The sequence below is a fragment of the Macrobrachium nipponense genome, chromosome 46, assembly GCF_015104395.2.
Source record: "Macrobrachium nipponense isolate FS-2020 chromosome 46, ASM1510439v2, whole genome shotgun sequence".
NCBI classification, from domain to species: Eukaryota; Metazoa; Arthropoda; class Malacostraca; order Decapoda; family Palaemonidae; genus Macrobrachium; species Macrobrachium nipponense.
Window position 1 is genome coordinate 22199643 of NC_061106.1, and position 26946 is coordinate 22226588.

The 26946-nt window shown below is 43.1% G+C and overlaps 1 protein-coding gene across 1 annotated transcript; it reads right to left on the reverse strand.

Moving 5' to 3' along the window:
• Window positions 1-396: 396 nt before the first annotated feature.
• Window positions 397-26946, reverse strand: LOC135214806 (large ribosomal subunit protein bL12m-like). Its single transcript, XM_064249177.1, has 5 exons — window positions 26767-26946; window positions 21265-21373; window positions 20939-21100; window positions 20017-20154; window positions 397-651 (listed from the first exon to the last, which is right to left on the reverse strand). The coding sequence occupies exons 1-5, from the start codon at window positions 26826-26828 to the stop codon at window positions 535-537; spliced, it is 588 nt and encodes a 195-aa protein (XP_064105247.1). The 5' UTR covers window positions 26829-26946; the 3' UTR covers window positions 397-534.

The window sequence follows — 26946 nt, forward strand, 5'->3', positions numbered from 1 at the left end:
GCTAATTTCCATTAGTTTAACCAGTTGTAATTTTGCACCTGTAAGTTGAACTCTGTATGAATCATCAAACAAGTTGAGATCCAGAGACAACATCAACAGAAATTCAATGTCTTCATAAGATACGGGTGTGCATTTACTTAGCATACCCCATGGCTGTACAGTAACTAGCTGGCAATGGGGACCGAGAAGAAGGTAAGTTTGAGAATCATTATACGAAACGTTCCACATACAGAGCAACAATTATTCGTACATAAACTGCTATGAATGTGTGAACGAGGACTTGTTACAAGATCAAATGCACCTGAGTTCAGTATTATCTATGCTATACAAATTATAGATGTAGTAACTTATACCAATAGCATCAATTATTTTTTAAAAGGAGAGAAAAACAAATAGTTCATAATTACATTTTAAAAAAATGTTCTCTACTGCAAATACTTTATCAACAGCAAGTAAAAAAAAAAAGTCTCCAAATAATCTATGTACATTAACATATGCAAATTCACAAACTTACTATAAATATGAACATAATCTTTATTCTACAACACAATCAGCACCCGCAGCATTTAGAGCTTCTGCTAGTTTTTCAGCTTCATCTTTGGGAATGTCAGCTTTCACTATAACAGGACAGCTCTCAACAAACTTCTTTGCCTGGCAAAAGAACAGTCATATATTATAATGTCAAAGTTAAATCTAGCATAAGCACTAAAGAAATTAAGCCATTTTCATCACATAAAGGCAAATAATTAGTCCCATGTGAAGTAAGGGAAAAAATCAAGTAAAATATCGCAAGAAACCTGGAGAAAAGTTATCCTTGTGACACAAGATTATTTATGTATTTTCCTCAAGAACTTAACACACTACTCATTAGTGAAAGAGCAAATACAATTCCCATGTTTACTAGCCTTTTGTGTTTAACATTAGTACTTACTTTACAATTTTTCTACCTTAGCTATTAACACTTTTAACATTAATCGTAAAATTCACTAAAAGCAATAAACAAAATCTTTGCACCTATATAAAATTTCACATGACCCACATTTTTTTTTCTTTTTTGTGGGGGAAATATTCTTACAACCATGAAAGTCCACTTCAAATTCCAAATACCATTACTGCAGGGCAATGAAATTACCAAGTGGCAGTTAAAACAGTGTTCCATCATTTGAGCACCTCACTCTGTTCACCAGCACCAATCTATAAAAACTGTTGGTGGAAAGGTTATAAAACAAACAAAAAGGTTGTCTTGTTATTTTGAAATATTTTTAAAATGATATCTTTATGATGAAAATATACTTACCCAGTAATAATATAGCTATACTTTCCAAGTTAGAAAATATAGCTAAGTAATTCTGTACTTGGTATAACTTTTTGTATATAGTAGTTACAAAGTAATTACATAGCTATGGTTTCTAGTAAGAAACTATAGATATGTAATTACTTGGTTAAACTACATAAATAAAGTTACCGAGGAAAAAAGAGAATGACCCCTTAGTTTTACTTGTTGGGTTAAAGGACCCAACTGTTTAGGTTTGAAGTTAAGGGCTGGAGGGACGGCTCAATAATTGTCACCGAGTATGTAATTACATAACGGCTCACAGGGGGAAAAAATAAATCCATGGAAAAGGAAATCATATGGAGAATTCCAACTTAGGAGGAGTCGGTAAACTCATTTTCAAAGATTACCGTGTGAGGAGGAAAGTCAGTCAACACATTTTCAAAGATTACCGACTTCCACAGAAAGTAGGAAAATGGGGCCCTGATATATTACAAGGCCCCTCTGAAGAGGTGCTGTCTCCAGCTCAATACAGGTGGACCAAGTATATAATGCAACACCTCTCGAAATTGGGAAAAAATGAAGAAAGCCTGACCTACAATGGAAAGAAATAGCGCTGGATCACTAATTAAAAAATTACCTTTTATTAAATCCTGTCAATAATGTAAACCAAAGATAAACCCCCACAACAGGTCATCAAAGGGATCAACACAAAGGAAAGACTAACAAGTTGAATCAAGAAATAACTTTCAATATATTGCTTAAAAGAGAAAATTTAGCAATATAAACTGTGCTAATTAACAGTTCACCTATCTAATTATGTTTGGAGTAGCAAACACTTCCCTTGTGTATGGTTCCCAGTTACATCAACTTAAAAGGTCTTGAGAGGAGTGACCCTCCACCACTAGGAAGCGAAGGTGATGAGCAATTCATGTTTATATTTTCCCTCTACTGATTTTGTGTCACCTGTGTGTGTTGTACTGTACTGTGTATTTAACTCATTGCCTTATGACGTGGTTTGGAAGTCACACAAAGCCGTTGGTCCCGTTGCTGAATAAGCACTGGTTCCATGCAATGTAAAAACACCAAACAAACAAATCACTGCCTTTCAGTCAGTGGCACGCCTGTCACCATCTGTCAGTACTCAAGATCTTGGTTTGAAAGTAAGTCCTGTAATAATTTCCTATCTTGCTTTTATTCTTTTGTTTGTTTGAGAATCGCCTTCTCCACCTGGCTGCATAACTAGCAAGGTTATATATAAAGACAATGCTTTTCCTATTTTTGATACTCCCCAATTGGCACTAATAGCTCTGACATCCTGGTCTTGCAGGACCTGTTACCTAAAGGACTACATAACCTTACAGAGAAATAGATTACATGGGTTTTGAAACAAAGCCTCATGGAAGATGAATCTAAAAAAAAATTAGTACGTCTTAAATTATTTCACACCATTATGTTTAAGGCTGTGTACAACCATGACAAAAACAAACAGCATTTTAATCCTACAGAGCACACTGGTACTAAAACTATGGCCATGGCAACAGTGCTATGATCTTGCTACAAAATTACAGATAGCACATAATTAAAATGATATTGTTATGATACAATAAAGTTTGTTCATACTTACCTGGCAGATATATATATAGCTGTATTTTCTGAAGTCCGACAGAATTTAAAAAACTTCCGACACACGCAGTGGACGGCCAGGTGGTTAGTACCCATTCCCGCCGCTGGGAGGCGGGTATCAGGAACCATTCCCATTTTCTATTCATAATTTTTATTTCCACTGTCCCCTGAGGGGAGGTGGGTGGGTACTTGATTATATATTTGTTCCGATACGTAATACAAACCCTCGGTCCTTTAACAATTGGAAGGTAACTAGCGGCAGCTGGGACGGTCGTAAGCTTCGAACAAGGGGAGAACGGTAGTTAACTGCTTGTCCGATCGTGCGCGCGGGCGTGAAGAATCACTTTTGCTTTCGGCCGCGGGTGTGAAGGACGTGTTCGTCATCGCTCTCTGCCCGCTTCATCGTCGTATGCTTTGTTTATATTGTGTTTTCTACTAATGGTTTGTTTGATCTTGAAAATGAAACTGTAAGTACACTGTTTTCATTTTCATTACTTAATTATGAATCAACATGGAGCTATCGCGATTTCCGCTCTTTTCATGAAATTGACTTGAATTATGTCTCGGTGCCGAGGGCGGGCGCACTCGCGCCGAGTCATTATTTTGGGCGAAAGTGTGTAATTGAAAGATGTAAGTACTCTTTTTCATTATATTTTTGCCTGTGCGGTCGTTGCCGAGAGCTTGATTGCGCTCGGCACGAGCCTCTTATTTTGTATGAATAGAATGCAATGAAAGTGGATTCGCAATGCAGTTTTCTTTTCATTTTCATTTATTAATTGCATCAAATTTAATTTTGGATCAATTTCCGCTCTTACCCGGGAATTAATCCTTACGATTTATTTATGTGAGAGTGAAAATCGCAAGTGCAGTATTCTGTTTCATTTTTCATATATATTTATATAGCATCATATTATTTGGATCAAGTTTCCGTTCTTACCCGGGAATTGATCTTTTCCCCTTTAAGTTCTATGAAGTGAATCGCAAGTGCAGTATTCTGTTTCATTTTCATATTACTTTTCACTGCTGTGCGGGGGTAGGGGGGAAGCGAAGGTCTGCCAGGAAGTCGTCGGAAAGCTCTCCCGCGACTCCCTTGGTATCCGATTCTTCGTCTTCTTTCCTGCCCCCCGCTCAGCTTCCTCGTATTTTGTATTTGGGGTCTATCCTTCCTCCGTTCGGGGTGGGGTGGGCATGTCTCCCCCCGTGCATGAGGGAACCCCTCTTACTAATCTGTCTGTGCTACCGCAGGTGCTACATCCGTGGGAGACGACCTTGGACAGGTATGGACCACTGCGGCTGCAGGGCGTGCCTAGCATCCACGATCTGCTGCAGCGTCTAGCGAGGTCTGGGGCGGTGACCTTGGAGCGGTCTCCACTACAATCTTCACGGCCGCTTATGCTGCTTCCCCCCTCCCCCCGCTGGTCTACACTCCCCATGCTGTGTCGGTGACGCCGTTCTGCCGCTTCTAGGGCCGGTCGCCGCCGTACCGAGGAGGGGTATGCCGCCGCCGCCTGTGTGTTTCTTCGTGTTGCCTGCCCCAGACTTCCGCTGTTCCAGCAGCTCGCCCCTGGACCGGCCGCCAGTACCAGGTTCCCGCTGGCTGCCGATGATTCTAACGAGGCGATGGCTGGCCTGCCGTACCGGTCGCATGATGTGGTTCCCGCTACTGGCTTGGCTGTCCCTTCTGTGTTTACCGCTGCCGCTGTTCCTGCCGCTCCTGAGCTGGTTGCTGTTCCTGTCGCTCTGGGTTCGCCGCCTGTTCCTGCCTGTCCATGCTGGTCCTGCCCATGGTGTGTCTTCCCCAGTCCAGGTCCTTCTGGACAGGTGCAGTCGGCCGTGTTGCTTCGGCAATAGGCCCGACTCCGCGGACTGGATGGAGGACCTGACGACTGTCCTGCGTGAGCTGACGAAGAAGAGGAAGGTGTCATCTTCGTCTTCGTCTGCTGCTGCCACCTCTTCCCCTTCGACTTCTAAGGCCCATAAGCCCAAGAAGAAGAAGGCTGCCTCCCCCCCCCTAAGAAGTCTCCTTCGGAACTTCTAAGGGCCCGTCCCACCTCGGTGGGACGGGGGGTCCTTCTGCTGGTCCTCCTGCTCCTTCGGGAGCGGGGCCCGTCTCCCCCTTCCGTAAGGAAGAGATAGACGGGGACCAGAGGAGTATCGGTTAGCTCTGGTACTTCCTCGCCTGGTGCTAGCGGCGATGCCGCTACGCCAGGTTCCGGCTCGGTCTCTCGTTCGCGGGAGATCCCAAGTGTACGCTCTCCCTCGGGAGACCGTGCAGCCAAAGTTTCGGCGCCAGGTTAGTCTTATTTGCTGCGGCGGCCAAGACCACGGCAACGGAGCAGAATGGCTTGGCGGAGAATCCGGCTTCAGTGGTGACTCTCGGACCAAAGGCCAGCGGGCCGCTCTCGGCAAGAGGAAACCCAGCTGGTAAACCGGGGTTTTACCCCCTAAGAAGACTCCTTCGGGAACTTCGAAGGGCTCGTCACACTCCGGTGTGACGGGGGGTTCTTCTGCTGGTCCTCCTGTTCCTTGGGAACGGGAACGCGTCTCCCCTTCTGAGAAGAAGAAGAAGACGGGGACCAAGGGTGTGCTGGCTACCGCTGGTACACCCTCGCCTGGTCTTGGCAGCTCTGCTGCTAAGCCAGATACCGGCTCGGTTTCTCGTCCGCGAGAAGTTCCGAGTGTCACGGTCTCCTTCGGGTGGACCGTGCAGCCAAAGTTAAGACGCCTGAGTTCGCTCAGCGTCATGACCGAGGCACGGAGCAGAAGACTGTCGAGAGCCGCTCAGGTGACTCTCGCCAGGCCAGCGGCCGCTCTCGTAGCGACCAGCCGTACCTCGGTAGGGGGACGTGACGGTCTCTGACGCGGCCACAGGTTGAGGCTGGGAAGAGGTCCCCCAGGTCCCCTCGACCGACGGTTACCAGCCTCGGCTGGTACCAGCGGTTTGACCGTGCCGCGAGGACGCTCACCGGTCTCACCGCGAAAGCGAGCTCTGCAGGTCACCTGACCGCCGACTCCCACAGGGGGACCGGGGCGGGCGGATACGGTGACCAGCAGCAGCCCTCGTCTGACGCAGTAAGCGGGACCGGGGTCGACGTGCTCAGTCGAGCCGCTCGCCACAGGTGAGCGGCACGGCCAGGCCTGCAGATCGATCCCCACCGCGGGTTGGTGATCGGCTGCAGCCCCCACGTACGCTGGTCCTGCCAGCGAGCGGGGGGGGGAGCGTCAGGTCTGTCTCTCCACTACCTTCAACTTCCTCGGGCTACACCAGGAAGGAGGCGAGGTAGCTAGGAGTGATCGTGAGAGGTGCGCCGCTCACGATCCCGTCACGACGCCGCACGTGCCACGTATGGTCTTAGACCAACCAGGACGTAGCGCAAGTGATTGGAGGCGACCGTCAGGGGGGGAGGGGGGGGTAGGTTAGCGTCAGTTCTGTCTCTCCGATACCTTCAACTTCCTTGGCATACGCTAGGAAGAGCGAGGTATATAGGAGTGATCGTGAGATTGCGCCGCTCACGATCCCGTCACGACGCCGCACGTGCCAGGTATTGTCTTAGAACCAACCAGGACGTACGCGCAAGTGATTGGAGGCAACCGTCAGGGATCTGTTGCTGGTCCTTCTTCTGAAGGAGGAGGGTCTTGGGAGCTGCTCTTGTTGGAGGGACTTACTGGGGGACCGGTCCTAGCTCGCCTCAAGACGCTGTAACCTTCGAGATTCAGAGTAACTTTGCCCAGGTTATTGCACTGATTCGTCAGCACAACGACCTCGGGGAAGGATCGCCGCTCCCACCAGCAGAAGCCCATGTCTCTGCTCGAGTCGTTTTGGGGCCCGAGAGGGAACCCAAACCGACGGTGGGTTTGCCGCGATCGGAGCTTGCCGATTCTGTCTTTGAACCAGAGTCTCTCGTCTCCGGACAAGAAGGCTCTCTCAGTTCTGGCCGGTCGATCAAGCTACTTCCACCTCCTCTACTGCGACAGCGGCGTTTCTACGTTGTCTTCGGACACCGTATTTAAATACTCCTTCGGTCCTCCTGAGAGGTTTCGACCTCGACGAGGACTGGAATGAGTCGGAGGACGGTATCGGCTCTCTCCTGTCAGGGTGTCGATCAGCCCCACCCAGACGACGTTCACAGTGGCGGCAGACCCTTACCTACAGTGAGAGTTCGTAACCCTCCTCGGGGAAATCGTTTTCTCCTGACGATACGTTTTCCCAGACTCTGAGAGGCCATCGCCGCAAGGCGATGGCTGCTCCTACTTCTCCAACTGCTAGTTCCACTGGGAAGGCGAGCGAGTATCCCAATTCCTCCCCCATTCCCTCTCTCCTTACGGCTACGAGGGAAATGGGGAGGGATCCTACAGAGATTTCTCTGTAGGATTCCACGTTGGGGACTGCGCTACCAAATGGGGGGGACCTTCGGGTCCTACCTGACGTAAGCCCGGTCGTTGAGGAGGGATCCTGCCCCATTCTCGATTTCTACGGGAATCGAGAGACCACCAGCCGATATCGTTTGACGAATTCGGTGGGGGTTTCGCAGACTGCTTAGAATTCTACGGAATTTTCTAGCGCATTCAGTGTTAGAGTTTTCTTACGATCTCCAAACACTTAGGCGAGACCACGGTCCAAAGTGAGCGAGACGAGAATCCCCGATATGTTACACGATAATCGGGAACCTCGCCTATTGCTCGAATTCCTGGAATTTCTAGCATTAGGAAGAAGACTGCTGCTGAAAGAAGACTATCTCACGAATAGGCGACCAACCTGGAATAGAGAAGAACGGACGGGAATATCCAGTTTGGCTTGAACTATCGTCTTAGTATTCTGTTCACCATTGAAGCTTTCCTTCGAGGAAGACTTCTTCACTCTCTTTGATAGAGACCGAAGGTGGTCGATCTCCAATCCTTTATTTTGTTTTCTTGAAGGAAAGAATTTAGGATGGAGATCGTTGTTCAGAATCCTACAAATATACTACGTATATTAACCTCAGCGACATGATTCTGCTAAGCAGTTGAATGGTCCGAGGGGTAGGCGCATATCCTGGTTATTCTACGGATTGCGACTTAAAGACGAAAAAGTATTCTAATTGCAACTCGGGTTGCCTGCAACCTCCCAGGAGTTTCCAGTTTCAAGTTTTATATACTTAGGTGTTGTCACAACAACACCATTTAAGCTTTTATATTTACCGAAATTCGTTTCGCTAAATAAATATATTGCTCGAGCTATCTTTTTATGCTCGGTGGTTCTAGCCGAACGCATTCCTTCGTGGAAAGGATTACTTGGCAACTCAGGATGACGAGTCAAGCGACAGCTACTGCGTATTGAATTGCCCGAGGCATTTCAGTACCAGCTGCCGCTTTGAGATGGACGGTTGGTTATGTCTTTCTCACCTGCTTTGATTGTAATACCAACCGTATCTCTGCCCAACAATCACGGACTTAAGTCTCTGATTAACGGGGATTCTCGCATACATGAATGACCATCTACTGCTGTGACGCCTAGTATTCATCGTCTTCGGTATTGCGAGAATTTTAAAAACAGAGATATCTATTCGACTCTCATCTTTCTGTTTACCGCACGGTAACAGAATTCTGTAATAGTCTCTTGCTGCATCGTATCTCGATAATTGCGAATGATTTTTGCGGAATCTGAGTTTGTCCTCAAAATATCTTGTATTCGGAGGTGTGCAAGTGTTCATTGTTCACCCCGGATTAGCAGATGTATTGAAAGACATCGCCTACTCACACCTGCCAGCTCTACTTCCAAACGTTCAGCCCATGAGCAGTAGTTCTTCAGGCGGCTCTCCCCTTGTGTTTCATTACTGAAGAACGCCCGCTTTCACTGCACACCGGACAGCAATGAAATGCGGTTAGCGTTTTCAGTCATTTGTAAGCACAGGTTTAGAATCTTGAGATTCCTTCTCTCGATTCAGCTGGAAGACGTAGGTTGCATTCATTGCCTACCTTCGTCTTCAACGTCACATAGTGTTGGTTTTCTTCCTTAAGCTGAGATCACGTCTATGAGATTTTCTTGCCATCAGGGACCTCGGTCTTTTGAAGGCAATTGACTTTCGGCCTTTTGAGCTTATGCATTAAGAGAATCATCGCCGCGCCGTCCGGCATCGGTGACTACAAATATTTATTTTTGGTCTCTCGGCATAACTCTTTAAAGGAGGGCGAAGGTCACGTGAACTTACCCATGGAAATGCTTGGACTACCTTGCCTCTACTGATTCCCAACCAGCAGTCGGCAGCTGTCAGAGCGCCCGAGTCAGTTACGAAACTATTCTGTTGGACTTAGTTCGGTTGTTCCAGAGCAATCATTTCTTCGTCTTAATAGCTTGTCAGTATGAGTACTGTACATAACCAAAGTCGAGAAGAGGGATAGGTCATACGACTATCCCCTTCTTTTCGTCTTAGGTAACTGCATGACTTCTCTGAGAAGTCAAGCACAAAGGGATGGGGATTTGTGACGCTCGATTTCGTACCGATCTTTGTAGCGAAGACTCAGAAACCCTTCGGTGAACTGACGATTGGTTCGAGTCCTTCACAATACCCTCCCTAATGGACTTCACCGCCTCCGATACGAAGGCTATGCTGCTTTGTCCTGTGAAGGCACGACGGAGCTGTCTGAAGAAACTCGACACCCAGGATGAGTGTGGACGCCTCTTCATCATTCTCTCGCGTTCCGCAAGAACTTCTCCGTGGCGCAGGTAATGAAGGCAGCGCCTGGTCCAACCGGCCGCTGCACCTTCTTCTACCTTCGGGATATTGCCCAAAAACAGTTCCTTGGATCTTTTTTCCTTGGGAACCGTGGTGGTTGCTCAACACGTTGTGTAGTTAACCCAGACCCTCGCAGGCTGAACAGCATCGAGTCTGGTGTGACCGTAAGAATGGATGAGGAATGAGAGTGTGACTGGCTCCTCTTCCCATTCTTTTTCTTCCCTCTACTCTGGGTAAGGGACACGGTCGTCACCCTGCTGGGTAAGGACGAGATGCAGGTGAGCTACTCAATAGAGCACCATCCTATCCCTTTCAGTAGGGATAGGAGTAAATATCCACCACTTCCTCCAACAAGGGGGAGGAAGTGGATGCCAAGTTTGAGACAAACCCATCATTTTATGATTGTCTCTTGCAAACAGGAACAAGTTCTTGCTTGCTGGTAACGCAGAGATACGCTTGCCTCTCTCTTAGTACTTGGCCCAGAGGTCTGACCATTGATCCTGCGGTGCACACACGATCAATCGGACAGAGTTTGGATCCCTCCCTTGCTCTTACGACCAGGGAGGCACTCCAGGGTTGGACGAACACCAGTCTGTTCACCAAAAAGACTCAGATTCCTCCCACCAAGAAGTGAGTCTTCCTATTGTTAAAGGACCGAGGGTTGTATTACGTATCGGAACAAACTGACAATTTGTCGAAAATTGCATTTTTCCTAACTATACAAACCTGAGGTCCTTTACATATAGTCCCACCTCATGCCACCCCTCACTCTGCAACTTTTTGCATGGGCCGAAAGCAAAAGTGATTCTTCACCTCGCCCTCGCGCACGATCGGACAAGCAGTTAACTACCGTTCTCCCCTTGTTCGAAGCTTACGACCGTCCCAGCTGCCGCTAGTTACCTTCCTATTGTTAAAGGACCTCAGGTTTGTATAGTTAGGAAAAATGCAATTTTCGACAAATTGTCATATCTGCCAGGTAAGTATGAACAAACTTTATTGTATCATAACAATATCATTTTGTTCATGAAACTTACCTGTCAGATATATAGATAGCTGAATCCCACCGTTGGAGGTGGGAAGGGACAGAATAGAAGGATTTTGGGAAACAAATGCATGCAGATGAGTTTACATCTTGGTTCCACCTGTTAGCATAGCCGACTTCGTGATTACTGTCACCCAAGTCTGCTTCTGCTTTACTAGAGTTGCCAGCGAGGTAGAGACCTATAAAGCTGGTGCACTCCAGATGATCTGTCAACGGGGGCGTGACCACAATGTGACTAGACCATATTGCCATACCATGAGGGCTAAGAAGAAAAGTAAAATAATATATATATAAATATATATATCACCACCTGACCAACCTAGCCAAAGTTAAGGTGTGTTAACTAAGGCTTAAGAGTTAAGAAGTCGCCGACAACGGCGACTCAACAACTAAATTAAGAGCTCTTCCTAACCATTTTCTACAGGATAGGATGAGAGGGTACTTCTTGCCCCCAAGAGTTGTGTCTGGCAGACACGTATGGCCCTAGCGAGCAGCAGATCTCATATGCCATTTTCACATCTCGCAGGGAGTGTGAAGTGAACACAGAGTTGCTTCGCTAAAACATGGTACTCAGGATGTTGCTGAGTGCCATGCTCTGTTGAAATGCTTCCGAGGCCGCGCCCTCACCTCGTGAGCATTCAGATAAAAAGATTTCAAATCTTTGTGCAAACACAATGAAGGAACATTTTGAAAGAACTCCTTAACACTAAAGCCAGGGTGTTCTTCGATATGGGCAAGTCTGGTCTTTTTCGGAACACTGCAGATGCCCGAATGACTTCGACTTTCTTGAGTTTTATGTAGATAAAACTTGAGAGACCTGACAGGGCCACAGGACTCTCTCTGGCTCCTGCCCACTAACTTGTGCCATCCTTGCTTCCAAGCTCCTGGCCCAAGGACAAAACGGGTTTCCATCTTAGGCCACAACGAAAGGCTTAGAGAGCACACTGCCTTGTGTTCTCTAAAGCCAAAACTTGTGATGATGGCTTAAAATCTCACTAACCCTCTTTGTCGTATCTAGGGTGGTTAGAAGAAGGCCTTCCTGATCACATGCAAGAAGTTAACAGGTAGGAGAGGTTCGAATGCTTTGACATCAAGAACTTCAGACTACGTCTAAGTTCCATATTGAAAGCTTCGATCTGGACATGCCCAGTCAGTCCGTCTGTACTAAAGTCAGGTGACCGACCAGTTGACCAGTCAGACGAATCAAGGACAGCAAGGCTGTACCCTGAAGACCATAAGACACTATTCTTCGCTGAAGGATGAGTGTCTGGACTGCCTGGCGATTCAATCTAAGCAAACCTTGGGGGGTGTATCAACGCAACCCAACGTCGTCAGCGAATCAACTCCTGACTCGAGCTTCTGGTGCCAGGAGAAAGGAGCAAGGAGCAAAAAGGCGATTCAGTCCCGAAGGAAGAATGCCTGACAGTCCACCTGGTCTCATGTTACACGATCATCGGGGGTGTATAAACGCAACCGACTTCGTCAACAAGAAACTCAGGGCTACTATAATGTCGCCTGATCTCACACGAGTGTCTGACTCCGAGAAAACAGGTGAGACAAAAAAGTAGATGGTGAGCGAGTTTCGAGAATTCCACAGAACTCAAAGATCGTGAAGGGCTTTTTGTTGTTTGACAGACGCAAATCTCTGAGCCCAAAAGCCGTCAACAACATATTTGCGTATTCTTTAATATTTGTTTTGACTGCCAGCTTATCCCATTCAGACGGACATGGAAGACGGTAATCTTATTCCTGTCAACATCTCGATAGTCTGAACGTTGTCAGACTCAGAGCGGAGAGGTTATAGGTACCTTTCGAGTTAGAGTAGACCGACTCTCTCGGAAAGGTCCTTGGAAAGTGAACTAGGAAGGATGTGACCTCTGTGAATCCAGGATCCTGAAGGCCCAACATGGGCGATCAGCGTCATTGTCGCTCCCTGTGACGTCATAAATCCTCATTACATTTCCTAAGCGATTGAAAAAGGGGAAAAGAGACTAAACATCCATCCCCGTTTAATATCATAGGATGGCGTTTAATGGTACGATCCCGGATCGAGAAAAAAGGGAGCAGAGAAGAAGAAGCCTCTTCGTCCTCACATATCGAAGAGAATGAAAAGAAATGGGCGTCCCTAAAGTCTCCACAACTCTCACTTACTTCTAAAGAAAGATTCCACTCGGAAGTCAAAAGTTGCTGCCGTCGATCGAGACGATTCGTACGGACTTTTGCAATCCTGTAACGAACCTCTAGAGGATCGTTAAATTCTACGCCTGTTGTTATAATAGGCCTGTTGTTATAATATCCCTCTTACGCCGATTGGACGTATTAAACGTCGAGTCAAAATGTCTCCCGTATGCCGATTGGACGTATCATACGTCGGCTCAAAAAATTTTTTTTAAAAAATTCCGCGGAAAAATAAAATACTTATAGGCCTACAGCCGAAAACTTTTGTATCACGCGCCTTGGGTGGATGCTGGGAGTTCACGGATCAAGGCGTTGTTTTGTTTACAATCGCTACGCAGGGCGCGCAAGCGCGAATTTCTTTCTTATCGCACTACAAAAGTATCAGTGACACATCTCGGAAATTATTTCGTCACTTTGACATAATTATTGCACCATTTTAAATTATCCTTTACATGAAGTATTATATATGAAAATGTGCGCAATTTCATGCACAATACAACTGAAAAATACTCATGATTGTAGCTTTTATCAGTTTTGAAATATTTTCATATAAATAACGATAAGTGCAAAAATTTCAACCTTCGGTCAACTTTGACTCTAGAGAAATGGTCGAGAAACGCAATTGTAAGCTAAAACTCTTACATTATAGTAATATTCAATCATTTGCCTTCATTTTGCAACAAATTGGACGTCTCTAGCACAATATTTCGATTTATGGTGAATTTATGAAAAAACTTTTTCCTTACGTTCGTGCGATAACTCTTCCGATAAATTTTTTCGTGCGATTGTCCTAATGTTTGCACCCTTTTAATTTGCCGTTACATAAAGTTTTTATATATGGAAATGTGCGCAATTTCATGCACAATACAACAAAAAACAAACCATGGTTGTAGCTTTTATCAGTTTTGAAATATTTTCATATAAATAACGTTAAGTGCAAAAATTTCAACTTTCGGTCAACTTTGACTCTACCGAAATGGTCGAAAAAAAACGCAAATTGTAAGCTAAAACTCTTATATTCTAGTAATATTCAATCATTTACCTTCATTTGCAACGACATGGAAGTCTCTAGCACAATATTTCGATTTATGGTGAATTTATGAAAAAAAAAACATTACGTTCGCGCAGGTAACTTCCCGAGAAAAAATCAGAATTTTTTTTGTGCGATTGTCGAAATGTTTGCACCATTTAAAATTAGCTGTTTACATAAAGTTTTTATAATATGAAAATGTGCGGTAAATTTCATGTAGAATACAACTAAAAATGATTGAAGGTTGTAGCTTTCTCTTTTTTCGAAATATTTGCATATAAATCAGCGATAAATAGAAAAAAAATCCACGTTTCGGAATTCAAGTCGTTCAAATTTGGACTTCCTACCAGAAAGTTAGTTTGAAAAAACGCAATTTTAGTAACGTCTAAAACTCTTACGGCCCTAGTAATATTCTGTCATTTTTTCTTCATTTTGAAACAAATTTGAAGTCTCTAAAACAATATTGTGATTTATGGTGAATTTTTGAAAAATATATTTACCTTCACTCCGCGCGCCGATTCGCGGCCGCAAGTCTCCGAAATACGTACATGGCATTATCCTAATATTTGCTCCTTTTCATATTAGCCTTTTTATAGTTTCATATATCAAAATGTGCGCAAATTCATGAAAAATACAATAAAAAATAATTGAAGGTTGTAGCTTTTTCCATCTTCGAAATATGTCCATATAAAAAAATATATATATTAAAATTTTGACATTCGGTCAAATTTAACTCGTCCGAAATGGTCGAAATCTGCAATTCTAATCTAAAACTCTTACAGTATCGTAATATTCAATCATTTGTCTTAATTTTGAAACAAATTGGAAGTCTCTAGAACATTATTTAGAATTACGGTGAATTTTTGAAAATAAAATTTTTTTACGTCCGCTCGTTACGAATTCGTACATCATTTTGTGATAATATTTTTCCGGTGTTGCTTTTATTGTTTTACAATGTATTATATATCAAAATGATCGCAATTTAGTGTACAATACAACGCAAAAAAAAGTAACTGGTTAGCTTTGACCGTTTTCTGCACAGCGTGATTTGAATACAATTATGTATGAATTTTTTTTTTTTCGCTACCATATATCGCATTATTTACATATGATAATGATATTATTTTTCATTTCTGATGGTTGCATTCTAAACTTCAGGCAATGACAAAAAAAGGAGCCAAAAATGAACTCTTAATCTTCAAAAGTACGCGCGCTGTAATTTTTTGAAAAAATTATTTTTTCCACTTCCGCGCTCACTCCAAACCAGGCCCGGCATACGGGAGACGTTTTGATTTTTAGGGCTCCGGCGTAAGAGGGATATAACGCGAGGCAGGGACCGAGAGAAGATACTTCTTAAGATATGAGAGAGCTGTGGAATATCAGAGTTGATGTGGACCACTGGTTCCAAAAACTCGTTTCGAGGACTGGAGGGACGACCGAATTGCATTTACTTCTTTCAGATTGAGATCCAGGACATCTGAAACACTATCCAGATGTCCGGCACCTTCTTTCTATCATGACTCACTGAGAGATGTTCAGAATAATTCCTAGATCTTGAATAATATTTCAGTTTCCCGGTAGGAAAAAACTGTGGTCTGAATTGCAGTCTATTCGGGGAAACAAACTTCTTCAGGAAGGAATGGTCCCCAGCAAGCTCATCCATTCCCCCTCCCCGAGTATGCTTACTTCCCTATAAGGCTGCGCTTTGCCTAAGCAGGAGAGCATATAAAAGTGCAATGTTGCGGTAGACTCGTAGTTCTATACCGTGCGGTAACGAGCACCGAAAGGATTAAGAGATAACTCTGTTGAACATAGTAAGGCAAAACGAATGCAACGTTTATTCATTCACGTAAGAAATCCCCTCAATCTTAGGCTAAAGTCCGTGATTGTAGGACAGAGATAATTTAGTCAGGATCATCCCGCGGAGAGACGTAACCGCAAGCAACCAGAGATTACGGTTATTCAGTCAATCCCGCAGGAGACGTAACCGCCAGCACAGAGATACGGTTAGTCAGTCAATCCCGCAGGAGAGAGAGACGTAACCTACCGCGCATGACAGCGCACGATCTGTTACTGGCTCGGTTTGGAACTTGGACAGTCAGACACCAGCAGCAGCAGCAGCTTACGAACGTCGTCTCTTAACTTTATGTCTGGGTTGCCAGCTACCCTATTCTACGAAGAAATAGGTCCGTTATTTTTTGAGCAAAAAGAGACTCTCAAGCTGGTATATTTAAGCGAAACAGAAAACGCTACATATATAGATGCGTTTGTGTCGTCAGAACACTACCATACAACGGTAAAAGATAAATCGGAAACTCCTGGAAGGCTGCAGGGAGTGACGATTAAATGTCCTTAAAATAATAGACAATAGACCTCTCGGTTTGCCATCCGAAGAGGTAACTACAGCAAGCGTGTATGACTTGAACCAACCATAGTAAATAACGCAAGGCAAAATATTTTATTATATCACAATAAAGTTTGTTCATACTTACCTGGCAGACATATATATAGCTGAATTCGGAAATACAGCTACATACATATCTGACAGGCAAGTTTCATGAACAAAAATTAGAGAATCGAAGCAGACAGCTCAAGCTTCTTATGTTATTGGACATAAGCGTTCATTGACGTAGTCTACAAGTCTATTTCTTGTACGAGTCTGCGAATGACGAATGAGAGCTCTTCCGAATCTTGTCAATAAGAGCTTATTCGCTTACGCAATATCAAGTTAAAGAGATGTTTGTCAATGAGAACTAACCCATTTACGGGACAAAGAGATATTTTGTCAATGAGAGGATACCCACTTTACTTGACAAAACGATAGTATATTGTCAATGGGGGAAAGTCACTGAATTGACAAACGTAATCCAGGAAGTCGAGCATTTTATTTTTCCCATTCCCGTCTCAAACGAGAAAGGGGCAGGGAATCCTGTTAAGAGACAGGGCTTACGGCAGGTAGAACGACGATGTTCAATTCGGCAGCGTAGTCGCCCGACTAGAAACTAACAAAAATCTATCATCTGAAAAAGCCCTTTCAGATGGGCTAAAAAGCTTGCAAAATTATCCTGGGAGAGGAAGAAACTCTCCAACCAGCTTCCTCTCCCGTATCACAACTAATGCCTGCTAAAGCTTAAAATTTATTGGCAGTATGGCAAAGGAAGTCCTGTCTTGCGCTTTCCTGAAGAGCGTCCTTTTGATGAATGCCTTTGCAAGAATCCTACTGAACGTCGCCGAGACGTCAAGCCTTTACATAACCCGTAACTGCCTTATCGCAAAGTCTTGACTGCGGTAGAGAAAACGAGATCTTCCCTTGAGCTTTCCTTAACTCCATCCACCTTTGCGAAAAGCAATATAATAGACAGAGACCTCTTGAATTCACGAAACCCGAGGTCTTGCTGGGTTTCGAAGACGAAGTTGTCTGTTCACTTTAAGCTTCCTCCGAAGCACTGCTTACTTCACATTCTTGAGGCTCAAATCTTAAACAAGAGCTTGAAGTTGAAGAGTTCAACAGAAACGTTCAGCCAGGATACAAACCTGGTGTGCGCTGGCGCGCGCTCGGCGTCCATTTGCGAGGACGCTCGGCGTCCACTGGCGCGCGCCTGGCGTCCATCCGAGCGTCCTGTTCAAGCCGAGCGTCAAAAGAAGCGTGCAGAAAAGCGTCACGCTCCTGACAGGCGTCAAAAACAAGCGAGAGAAACTGGCTTCTTTTTCATATTTCTCGGTGGAAAGACGTACACGTGATTCAGGCGACGTTCGCCTTCTTACTTCTCACTGAAACGCATAACGAGAGAGTGAGGGACGTGAAGCGTCCTCTTCTATAAAGCTTCTATTTAGAGGGCACGAGTCCTTCGAGATTCGTGCACGTGCACGATCTTCCGCAGCCTGGGAAACGTCAACAGGTCCTACCGAAGGGACGCCAGATCGATGTGGGTTCCCCGTAACCCTCCTTCGGCTTTCGACATGCCCTCTCCCTGGTCCTGGGAGTCCGACAGAGGTCCAGGCCTAGAGGCGTTATGGGGCGGATCTGACGTTCCCTCCTGACGAGAGAGGACGTGAAGCGTCCTATTCTCTAAAGCGTTCTTAGAGGGCGCGAGTCCTTCCGAGAGCTCCAACCCTTGCGCGGGAGAGGACGCCTCGGAGGACGAGAAGCAATCCTTCAGGATTCGTGCACGTGCACGAACTTTGGCAGTCTGGGGATTTTCATCAGAAACTGCGAAGGCACGCCAGATCGGTGGGGGTTCCTCATAACCCTCCTTCGGCTTTCGACAGCCCTCTCCCTGTGGTCCTGGGAGTCCGACAGAGGTCTAGACCCAGAGGCGTTATAAGGCCGATCTGACGCACCCTCCACTACACAAGGGGCACTGTCACTGCACTTAGCCACTTCACTATTGCTCTCTAAAGCAAGCACTTTCGATTCTAAGTTACGAATCGAAAGAGTATAAGAGAAAAGGGCAATAACCTCTACAGACACTGTTTTAGGGCCCGAAGGCAACATTACAGGGTTAGGAGTAACCAATAACAGAAGTAGCACTCTTCACAACAATGAAGGAGAGCGATCACCTCTCGCAGACATATTCATAACCCGTAGGCCATACTATAGGGTTAGGCAAAATAAAGTCTACAGGAAGTTAGCAGGTTCACTACCCTGACTTTTGTTTTATCTGATTAATTGCGTACATACGAATCATACTTTTTCCTTACGGAATTAGACATGTTTACTGATTAATTGCGTACATACGAATCATACGTCTTCCTTACGGAATAGACAAAGTCTCACACTCCTTACATGACAAATCTCAACAAAGAAGCAAGACCCAAACCCCTCGTGCATACCAAGTGCGGATCTACCGAAGCTTTCGGTAGCCACACCCTATCTTTGCAGACAACCCCCTCTGAAACTAGCCTAACTAGATTCAGATATCTTATGCAAAAATGAATCAAATTCAAATCAATTTAAGATAGCGTATGCCTAGCCACAAATCCAAGTAAATAAATCAAAAGACAATTAGGATACTTAGCGGCAATGAAGTTTCCAAAATCCTAAGACGGAGGTACTGAAAACAGGTGTTTTCAGCACCGGCGACAGAAAAATTATGAATAGAAATGGGAATGGTTCCTGATACCCGCCTCCCAGCGGCGGGAATGGGTACTAACCACCTGGCCGTCCACTGCGTGTGTCGGAAGTTTTTTAAATTCTGTCGGACTTCAGAAAATACAGCTATATATATATCTGACAGGTAAGTTTCATGAACAAATGCACATTTTGTTGGCTCAAAAGTTGCTTACTGCCTCCTCTCCTGTAGACCGACCATGAGTCTTTTATGAACTGACCATGAACTGTTAAAATCTCTGACCCACTCCTGAAATTCTGCAAACATGGCCTTTCTGCATGTCATCACCTTGTTTCTTTAAAGCAAACAGAGGAGCAGGATACATAGAAGATACAATACAGTGGTCCCCCCGTATTCGCGGGGGATGCATACCAGACACCCCCGTGAATAGTTAGAACCCGCAAATGTATGGAACCCCTATACAAATGCTAAAAACAGCCTATTTTGTTAGTTAAAACTCAAGAAAAACCACTAAAAATTTTCATACTGGTTTTTTTTAATAGTTTTATCACAAGAAAAAAGTGCATTTTATGATGAAATTGATAAAAAAAAAAAAAAAACAGGAATTTGTGGATATTTCTCATAGAAAAATACCGCGAATGCATGAATTTTCCGTGAGTAATGAGGGGAAACGTTCCCAAGAGAAATCCGCGAATGCGTGAGTCCGCAAATCCGAACACGAATACGGGGGGGCCACTGTATAAAAAAAAAAATAATAATAATAATAAAAAACCTTCGACGAGATATAACTGAAGGCATGGATCATAAGATAACCAACACAGCGAGCACATGCGATAGAATAAGCTCATCTATTGTCTAATCTTAGAGAAATGAATGGAGATGATTATAATTGATGTGCTAATATGAGCACAACACTCACTAACCAATGCTTATACCCCATTGATATTTATTCTGCTCAACTCTTGGGCTTCAGTGGAACTCCAGTGACAGTTGCATCACATTTTCACGTCACTGTTTTGCAACATTTAATGCTTTCAGCCATTCTGAGTTGAAAGAAAAAACACACTAATGTCCATACATACCTGTACAAGATTGTAGCCTTCAAGTAGCGCCTTGACTTCTTTGATCACAGCAACCTTCTTGGCAGCATCAAACTTATTCATTTTCACAGTGAAACTTGTTTGAACTTTGGAAGGGCCCACTGCCTCCTCATCTTCCTCCTTTAAGTTAAAAAAATATTAACAACATTAAGGGCTTTCTTTCAACAATATAAGATATCAAACAATGAATAACAAAAATGGAAAATTAAAAAAACATTTACATTAGGCTATACTACTTAGTTTTAATAAAAAAAATGTATGCAATTTATCATTTAATTATATGAAATTTATCACTTAGTTATCCATTTTACATTATTTTATTATTTATCCCTTTTACATCTATTTTAAGATTTGTTACTATATGCAATCTTGAATTTATGTCTTCCAGACAGAATACAGCAGCTAAACTGTAACCCTGAAGAATGAAAAATTTAGCTTAATTACATCTAAAAAGAATATCTTCAGTAGTTTCAGGTTTTAAATAAACGACTAATCTACATATTTTTCATAAATAGAAAAAAGGATACAACATCAGGTTGAAAAAAGGTGCATCACTTAAAATGTGTCCTATACATACATGTTCCCAGTATGCTTAAGCTAATTAAGAGGTAAAAGCTACAAAAAAAAATCCCAGCACCTAGTTCTGTTATCCTAAAAGATTAGAAAAATAAAAGAAAAAAGGAGGAACAGTGAAATTGCTAAAAAAAAAAAAAAAAAAAAATCAAACCTGATAAAAATACTTTTACTTTATATAAGTGATGGAACGGCAAGCTTACATTCTCTTTCTCTCTTGGCTCAGAAATACAAGAACACCAAAATATAATTACGAGTAAGTGAACTGCATTTCTTGGTGATAAATGTTATTGGTTGGCAGTAACGACACATTTAAAGCATGAAAACATACCTGTGCTGGGGCAGCTGCTCCTGGCATAGCAGCTCCAAATGCCATGACAGGAGCATCAGATATGTTAAGCGTTTTCTTTAATAAGTCATTCAAGTCCGCCACTTCTAAAACAGTCAGCTGGGTGATCTGTGACACAATATTCTGTATTTTTTCTGGATATACCTGAAATGAAAATACAAACCAAATCATACCTAAAATATGCATACATTACACTCTATGCTATTATTTGTAAATATGAACTTGTATAGTTAAAAAAATACTAGTGAAAACAAACTTATTTACACAGTGATTTTACAAAAAATAAATAAATAAATAAAATCTGAGACCTTAGGTGCTCCATCAGCAGTGGGTGTTGACAACGCCGCTTCAGCACTTAAAAATCGATGTTGATGTGGAATCAAGTTAACAGCAGCACCATGCCTTAATATGTTTTGTCTGAAAGGAGATGAAAAATGTTAAGACTACAGTACTGTGCAAAAAAGGGATTTTGACGTAGGAAAAATCTATTTCTGGGCTAGGAAATGTGTCTGCTAAATGAACCCTTGCTGATATAAAACTACATTACTATTACCTCGACCGTATTAGAACTCGACATAATCAGATTTCAACGTGAAATTTAAGAGTAAATTTTGCATCAGAGCTCGAACGAAAAACTGGAATCCAACACAATGAACCATATGATTTTTGTAAACAAAAGTGTTTCGGTCAGTCGTTGTTAGTGGGCGCTCTTGGTGGTGTAGCAAAAGCCAGGTCACTCTGCTGCTATTGTTTTGAGCAAGTATGTACGTACTTACTTGTACAGGAATATTTCCTAGTTTTGTGGCTTTCTGTACTGTATTTTGATTCAACCATGGGTTCAAAGACAGCCATTGCAGACAAGCAGAAGAGGGAAATGTTAAGAACCACAACTGAACTTAAGGAGATTATTGAAAAATATGAAAGGGGCATTTGTGTGACTGATTTAGCATCTTATTTTTAATATTTTATTAATTTACTGTAATAATTAGGCTAGTTTTTTAATGTTTTATTATTAGCAACAAGTTTTGTGCTTACCCATTACAATACACAGTATGCCTACTGTGCTCGATCAACCATCGGTAACTTGGCCGCATTGGATGTAGGCCAGTTTTTCATGTACACTATACATTTAAAAATATAAAAATAGGACATCTAATACAATTTTATTTAATCCTGAACTTATTTAAGGGTCATTTAAGGGTAATGTTTTATATAAAAAGGCAAGGTTAGGGTAATAGGCAGTGGTCAAAAATGGATTAACCCTTTTTCAATTATTTCTTAAGAAAAAATTTATTCAGATTTCAACTGAATCATGCCTGGACACTTCTGGAAAAGATCAGCATTGAGGTCCAGGGTTCTAATCAACTACATCTTAGTACCTATATACCAAAGCAATGCACAAACAAAGCATCAGTAATGAACCATTAGATAAGGGACAGCCTCACTAAACTATTCTGAACACAAAAAGACTTATAGAGATGCAAGGCGCAGCACTAATCAGGGAAGACGGAACTGTCAAGGATTTATCTCCACTTACCTAGCCTGTAAAAATACATCGGCTAATAGTTTCATATATTTTCTTCCCTGGGTTGCTGCCTCCTTAACAGTAGACCAAAGTCATAGTTGAACTGGGTTGCTGCCTCACCTAAGACATCCGAGAGCAGTGGTTCCCAACCTTTGGCACTTTGAGGAACCCCTGAGACGGCAATCTGCCACAAGGCCAGCGCTATTTTCGGCGATTTGATTGCCCAGGCCAAAGACAATGGAGGAGAAGGGACATGAACGCCAACCCCAGACTTCAAGGCTTCGCATGGGTAGTTTGAGAAATTCCGTAAAAGGACTGGCATCCATTCGGTGGTGCGGCATGGGGAGGTGGCCACCTCAGACACGAAAGCGGCCGAAGCCTTTAAAAAGACGTTCAACGAGATGATGATCAAGGAAGGGTGCAGTTCTCAGCAAGTCTTCAACTGTGATGAGACTGGCCTTTTTTGGAAAAAAATGCCTCGTCGGACGTACATCACGGAGGAAGAGAAGAAGCTACCCGGGCATAAGCCTATGACAGACAGGCTTACGCTCGCACTTTGTTTGAACGCCAGTGGGGATTGCAAGGTAAAGCCCCTACTTGTCTATCATTCGGAGACTCCTCGAGCCTTCAAGGCCCACAAAATGCTTAAGAAGCTTCCAGTGATGTGGAGGGCTAATGCGAAAGCCTGGGTAACGTGGCTTTTGTTCACCGAGTGGGTAAATCTGTGTTTCGGCCCGACAGTGAAGAAATTCTTGGAAGAGAAGCACCTCCCTCTGAAATGCCTGCTGGTGTTGGACAATGCCCCTGCTCACCCTCCTGGCCTCGAGGAAGATATCCTAGCGGAGTATTCATTCATCAAGGTTCTTTATCTTCCACCTAACACGACCCCTCTCCTCTGGCCCATGGACCAGCAAGTGATATCGAACTTCAAGAAGCTGTATACAAAACATCTTTTCAAGAGATGTTTCGACATCACCGATACCACAAACCTCACCTTGCGTCAATTTTGGAAGGAGCATTTTGATATCGTGATATGCATCCGACTCATCGACTAAGCTTGGCAGGAGGTTTCGAGGCGAACCTTGAATCCGCGTGGAGGAAACTCTGGCCTGATGCCGTATCCGCCCGAGACTTCGAGGCATTCGACGTGGGCGAAGCTGGTGCTGCAGATTCAGAAACAGTTGACGATCCTGAAACTGTTTCGCAACCAGATCTTGACGAGATCGTTGCACTCGGCAAGTCCATGGGGCTGGTCATTGACAAGGACGACATCAATGACCTTCTCGAGGAGCACCAAGAGGAGCTTACGACCGATGACCTGACGGAGTTGGAGGCCATGCAACTTAACGTTGTTCAAGAGGAGTTCTCTAGCAGCGGCGAGGAGGAGGACAAGGACTCTATGACAACGGCAGAAATTAAGGATGCTCTAGCTGCTTTTCATAAGGTGCAATCATTCGTAGAAAAGAGACACCCCGAAAAGGCTTACACAGGTCATATGCTTGCACAGTTTGATGACGTTTGCCTGAGTCGTTTCAGGAACATTGTTAAAAGTAGGCAGAAGCAATCTTCCTTGGATAGTTATTTTTTAAAGAGGCCTTTAGTAGGAGTAGTAAGCAAAAAGGAAGAATCAAGTGATACTACTAAAAAACAGAAAGTTAAATGTGGTGAAGAAGCTGAAATTTTGTAAAAAAATAAAAAAAAAAAAAAAAAAAAAAAAAAAAAAAAAAAATTAGTTTTTTGTAAACTTAAGTGTTACAATTTTGTTAACGTGTTTCGTAAAGTTTAGTTTATGTATGTTTTCCTTACATTTTTTTATGTTTCGTAAAGTAAAGTGTATGTACGTATCTGCCGTTTGTCCTCCTCCTCTGTCGCCACTTTTGGAGATAGCCTCACTCGAAAGGTAAACTTCCACATTTTACTACATACGATGTACGTACGGTATTTCTTGTATACCATGCACACTAATACACTTTATTTACAGGTATATTAGCAGTACGTATTAAGTTAGGTATTGGATGGTCCAAATTGTTGTAGTATTTCATTGTTTATAGGTCAATTTAGCTTTATTATGAAATTTACTGGGGAGTTTTTGGAGGGCTTGGAACGGATTAGCCATTTTACATGTAAAATGCGGTCCAAGATACGAAAAGCTCATGATACGAAGGCCGCCTCAGAACGGATTAATTTGATATCTTGAGGTACCACTGTACTTTCTATTATTGGCAAGATGAGGAGAAGTCCATCTTTCTTGCCATTTGCTTAAAATATAGGACCTAAAAGGACCTTTTAGATCTGTATGAGGCACTTTACTAAAGGCTGTTTCTGATGAGACACTAGCAGCTTTCGCTTCCCTATCTGCCATCTCGTTTCTGCAAATCCCCACATGTGAAGGGACCCAACAGAAAGAGACAGATTTCCGCAAATAATACAAATGGAGGAGCGATTCCTGCACTTTTTGAACACCGGTTGAGGATGGCTGTCCTAGAGTATCACGGCCTAACCTGGCCAGGGGGATGTTATCCCACCCACCTAGTCTTGCAACAAGATATTGGACAAAGAAGAATTGGGTAGCTAATCCTACAGTTTGGGGTCCAAATTTAAAGCTCCCTTGCTGTCTTCATGTTTTCTTTCCTATTTTCAAGTTCTTCTTTTGACAGACCTAAAACCAGAAGTATATTTGCTAGAAAGTGAGCAGTTTATCTGGTTACAGAACCAGAGATTTATGATTTTCTTAAAATTATAAGGATAACTCTTACCTAAGACATGTTTTTGTTTAGTACTTACATTCCCCTTTATGCCCGTGTTTTAATTTTTTCTTTAAATATCTGCTTCTGTAAGCAGATAAACTGCTCATTTTTTCATTGTTTTCCACGACTCAGTACTTGACGTTTGATAATGTGTGCTGACTTTGACTACTAGGCTAGTTTAGAGTACCGCAATGAATTTGGACCCATAAACATTAGAATTACCAGGTTAGTTTAGGGTACATCCTTCTATTTCCCCCTTTATGATTAAGGGTCATGGCATTCTTTTCTATAGCCTGGCGGGGGGGATGGGGCTGGACGTGTGTCCCGCCAGGAAAACTAATGACAGAATAATAATACTGAAAATTTAGTACATAACGTAAATGAGTGATACAACAAGTAGATCTACCAATAAAAAATCTATTATATAGGAATAACATCGGTATTTCTATATAGGTAAGCATTCCACGGCAATCTAGACTATGGCAATAGAAGTTTTCTTATGTTATTCTACTTGGTGTACAAGATTTGAAAGTAATATTCATTTGGACAACTCTAACTAAACAGTAATTTACCTTTGAAGACAACATGTCGGCACTAATGGGTGCAGTGTACCGCCATATAGAGTTCATCAGTAAATAAAAGTTTAGTTACTGTGAAACAAAAAAAATATTCCCTTGAACTCATGTAAAGCAAGTAAAATAACCTATAGGAAAACGTCAACTGCCATAGTCTAGATCGCCGTGGAATAGCTAGTTATATAGGTCTACCATAATATCAATTTGAGAAAAAAAATAATGGTAGGTACCTACTACTAGCCTACCTACCTAAGCTTAACAATAGGTAATACCTAATAATGGATTCGGTATTTCTTGACAGAACAGGTGATTGCTCTCCATTTCATAATTTCTACTGAAATTAGTAGTGGCTGGGGGGTGTGTGTGTGTACTGTCAAAATTGGTGCTCCGCCCATGAAAGTTTTCTGGATCCGCTAGGTACCTACATATAGGTAGGATGACTTTAATTAAGGTTAGGTCGATGACTCTGTCAAGGTAGTAACAAGTACTAGGTAGGTATATAGTAGGTATGCGTAGACCTTGATGCATCTTGCTTTAAAAAATCTGTGGCCGTTAGCCTACGTGAATGACGTAGCCCGCATCCATGTCTGTCTATCTTTGGGATTTAATCGATTTAGTACTAAACAATTCTTATTGAGAAAATCCTTCGCGTCTCACCGGCCGGGGCTGAAACTAAGATAGGCTACCTTACCTAATGTACTAGGTAGGTAGTAAGTTACTGGATGAAGGGTCCCTAATCCCGTTACTAGGATTAAGGGAAAACAAGGTGTTTTTGGTACCTTCAATTCGGTAATGTGAACAATGCACGAATGATATAAAAAAAATAGGCTATAGCCTAGTAGGTAAAAGCCTGTAACGTAAGTTACTACCTAGTATACCTAGGTAGGTAGGTACCTAGGTACTACCGAAACTGAAGTTAACCAACTTGATGAGACTGAATCTACATTTTTATAGCATACATACCTCAGACAACATGTAAGGACGCTGTAATTACTGGAACAGATTACTCTGGCCGTTTGCATCATCACTAAAAATCCCGACCGATATCTTTTTGTTTACAGAAACGTGGGATGAGCAGACTACACCACGGCGATTGAATAATAAATGTTAGGGGACACTGATCGCGCTGAAATCTACGGGTTC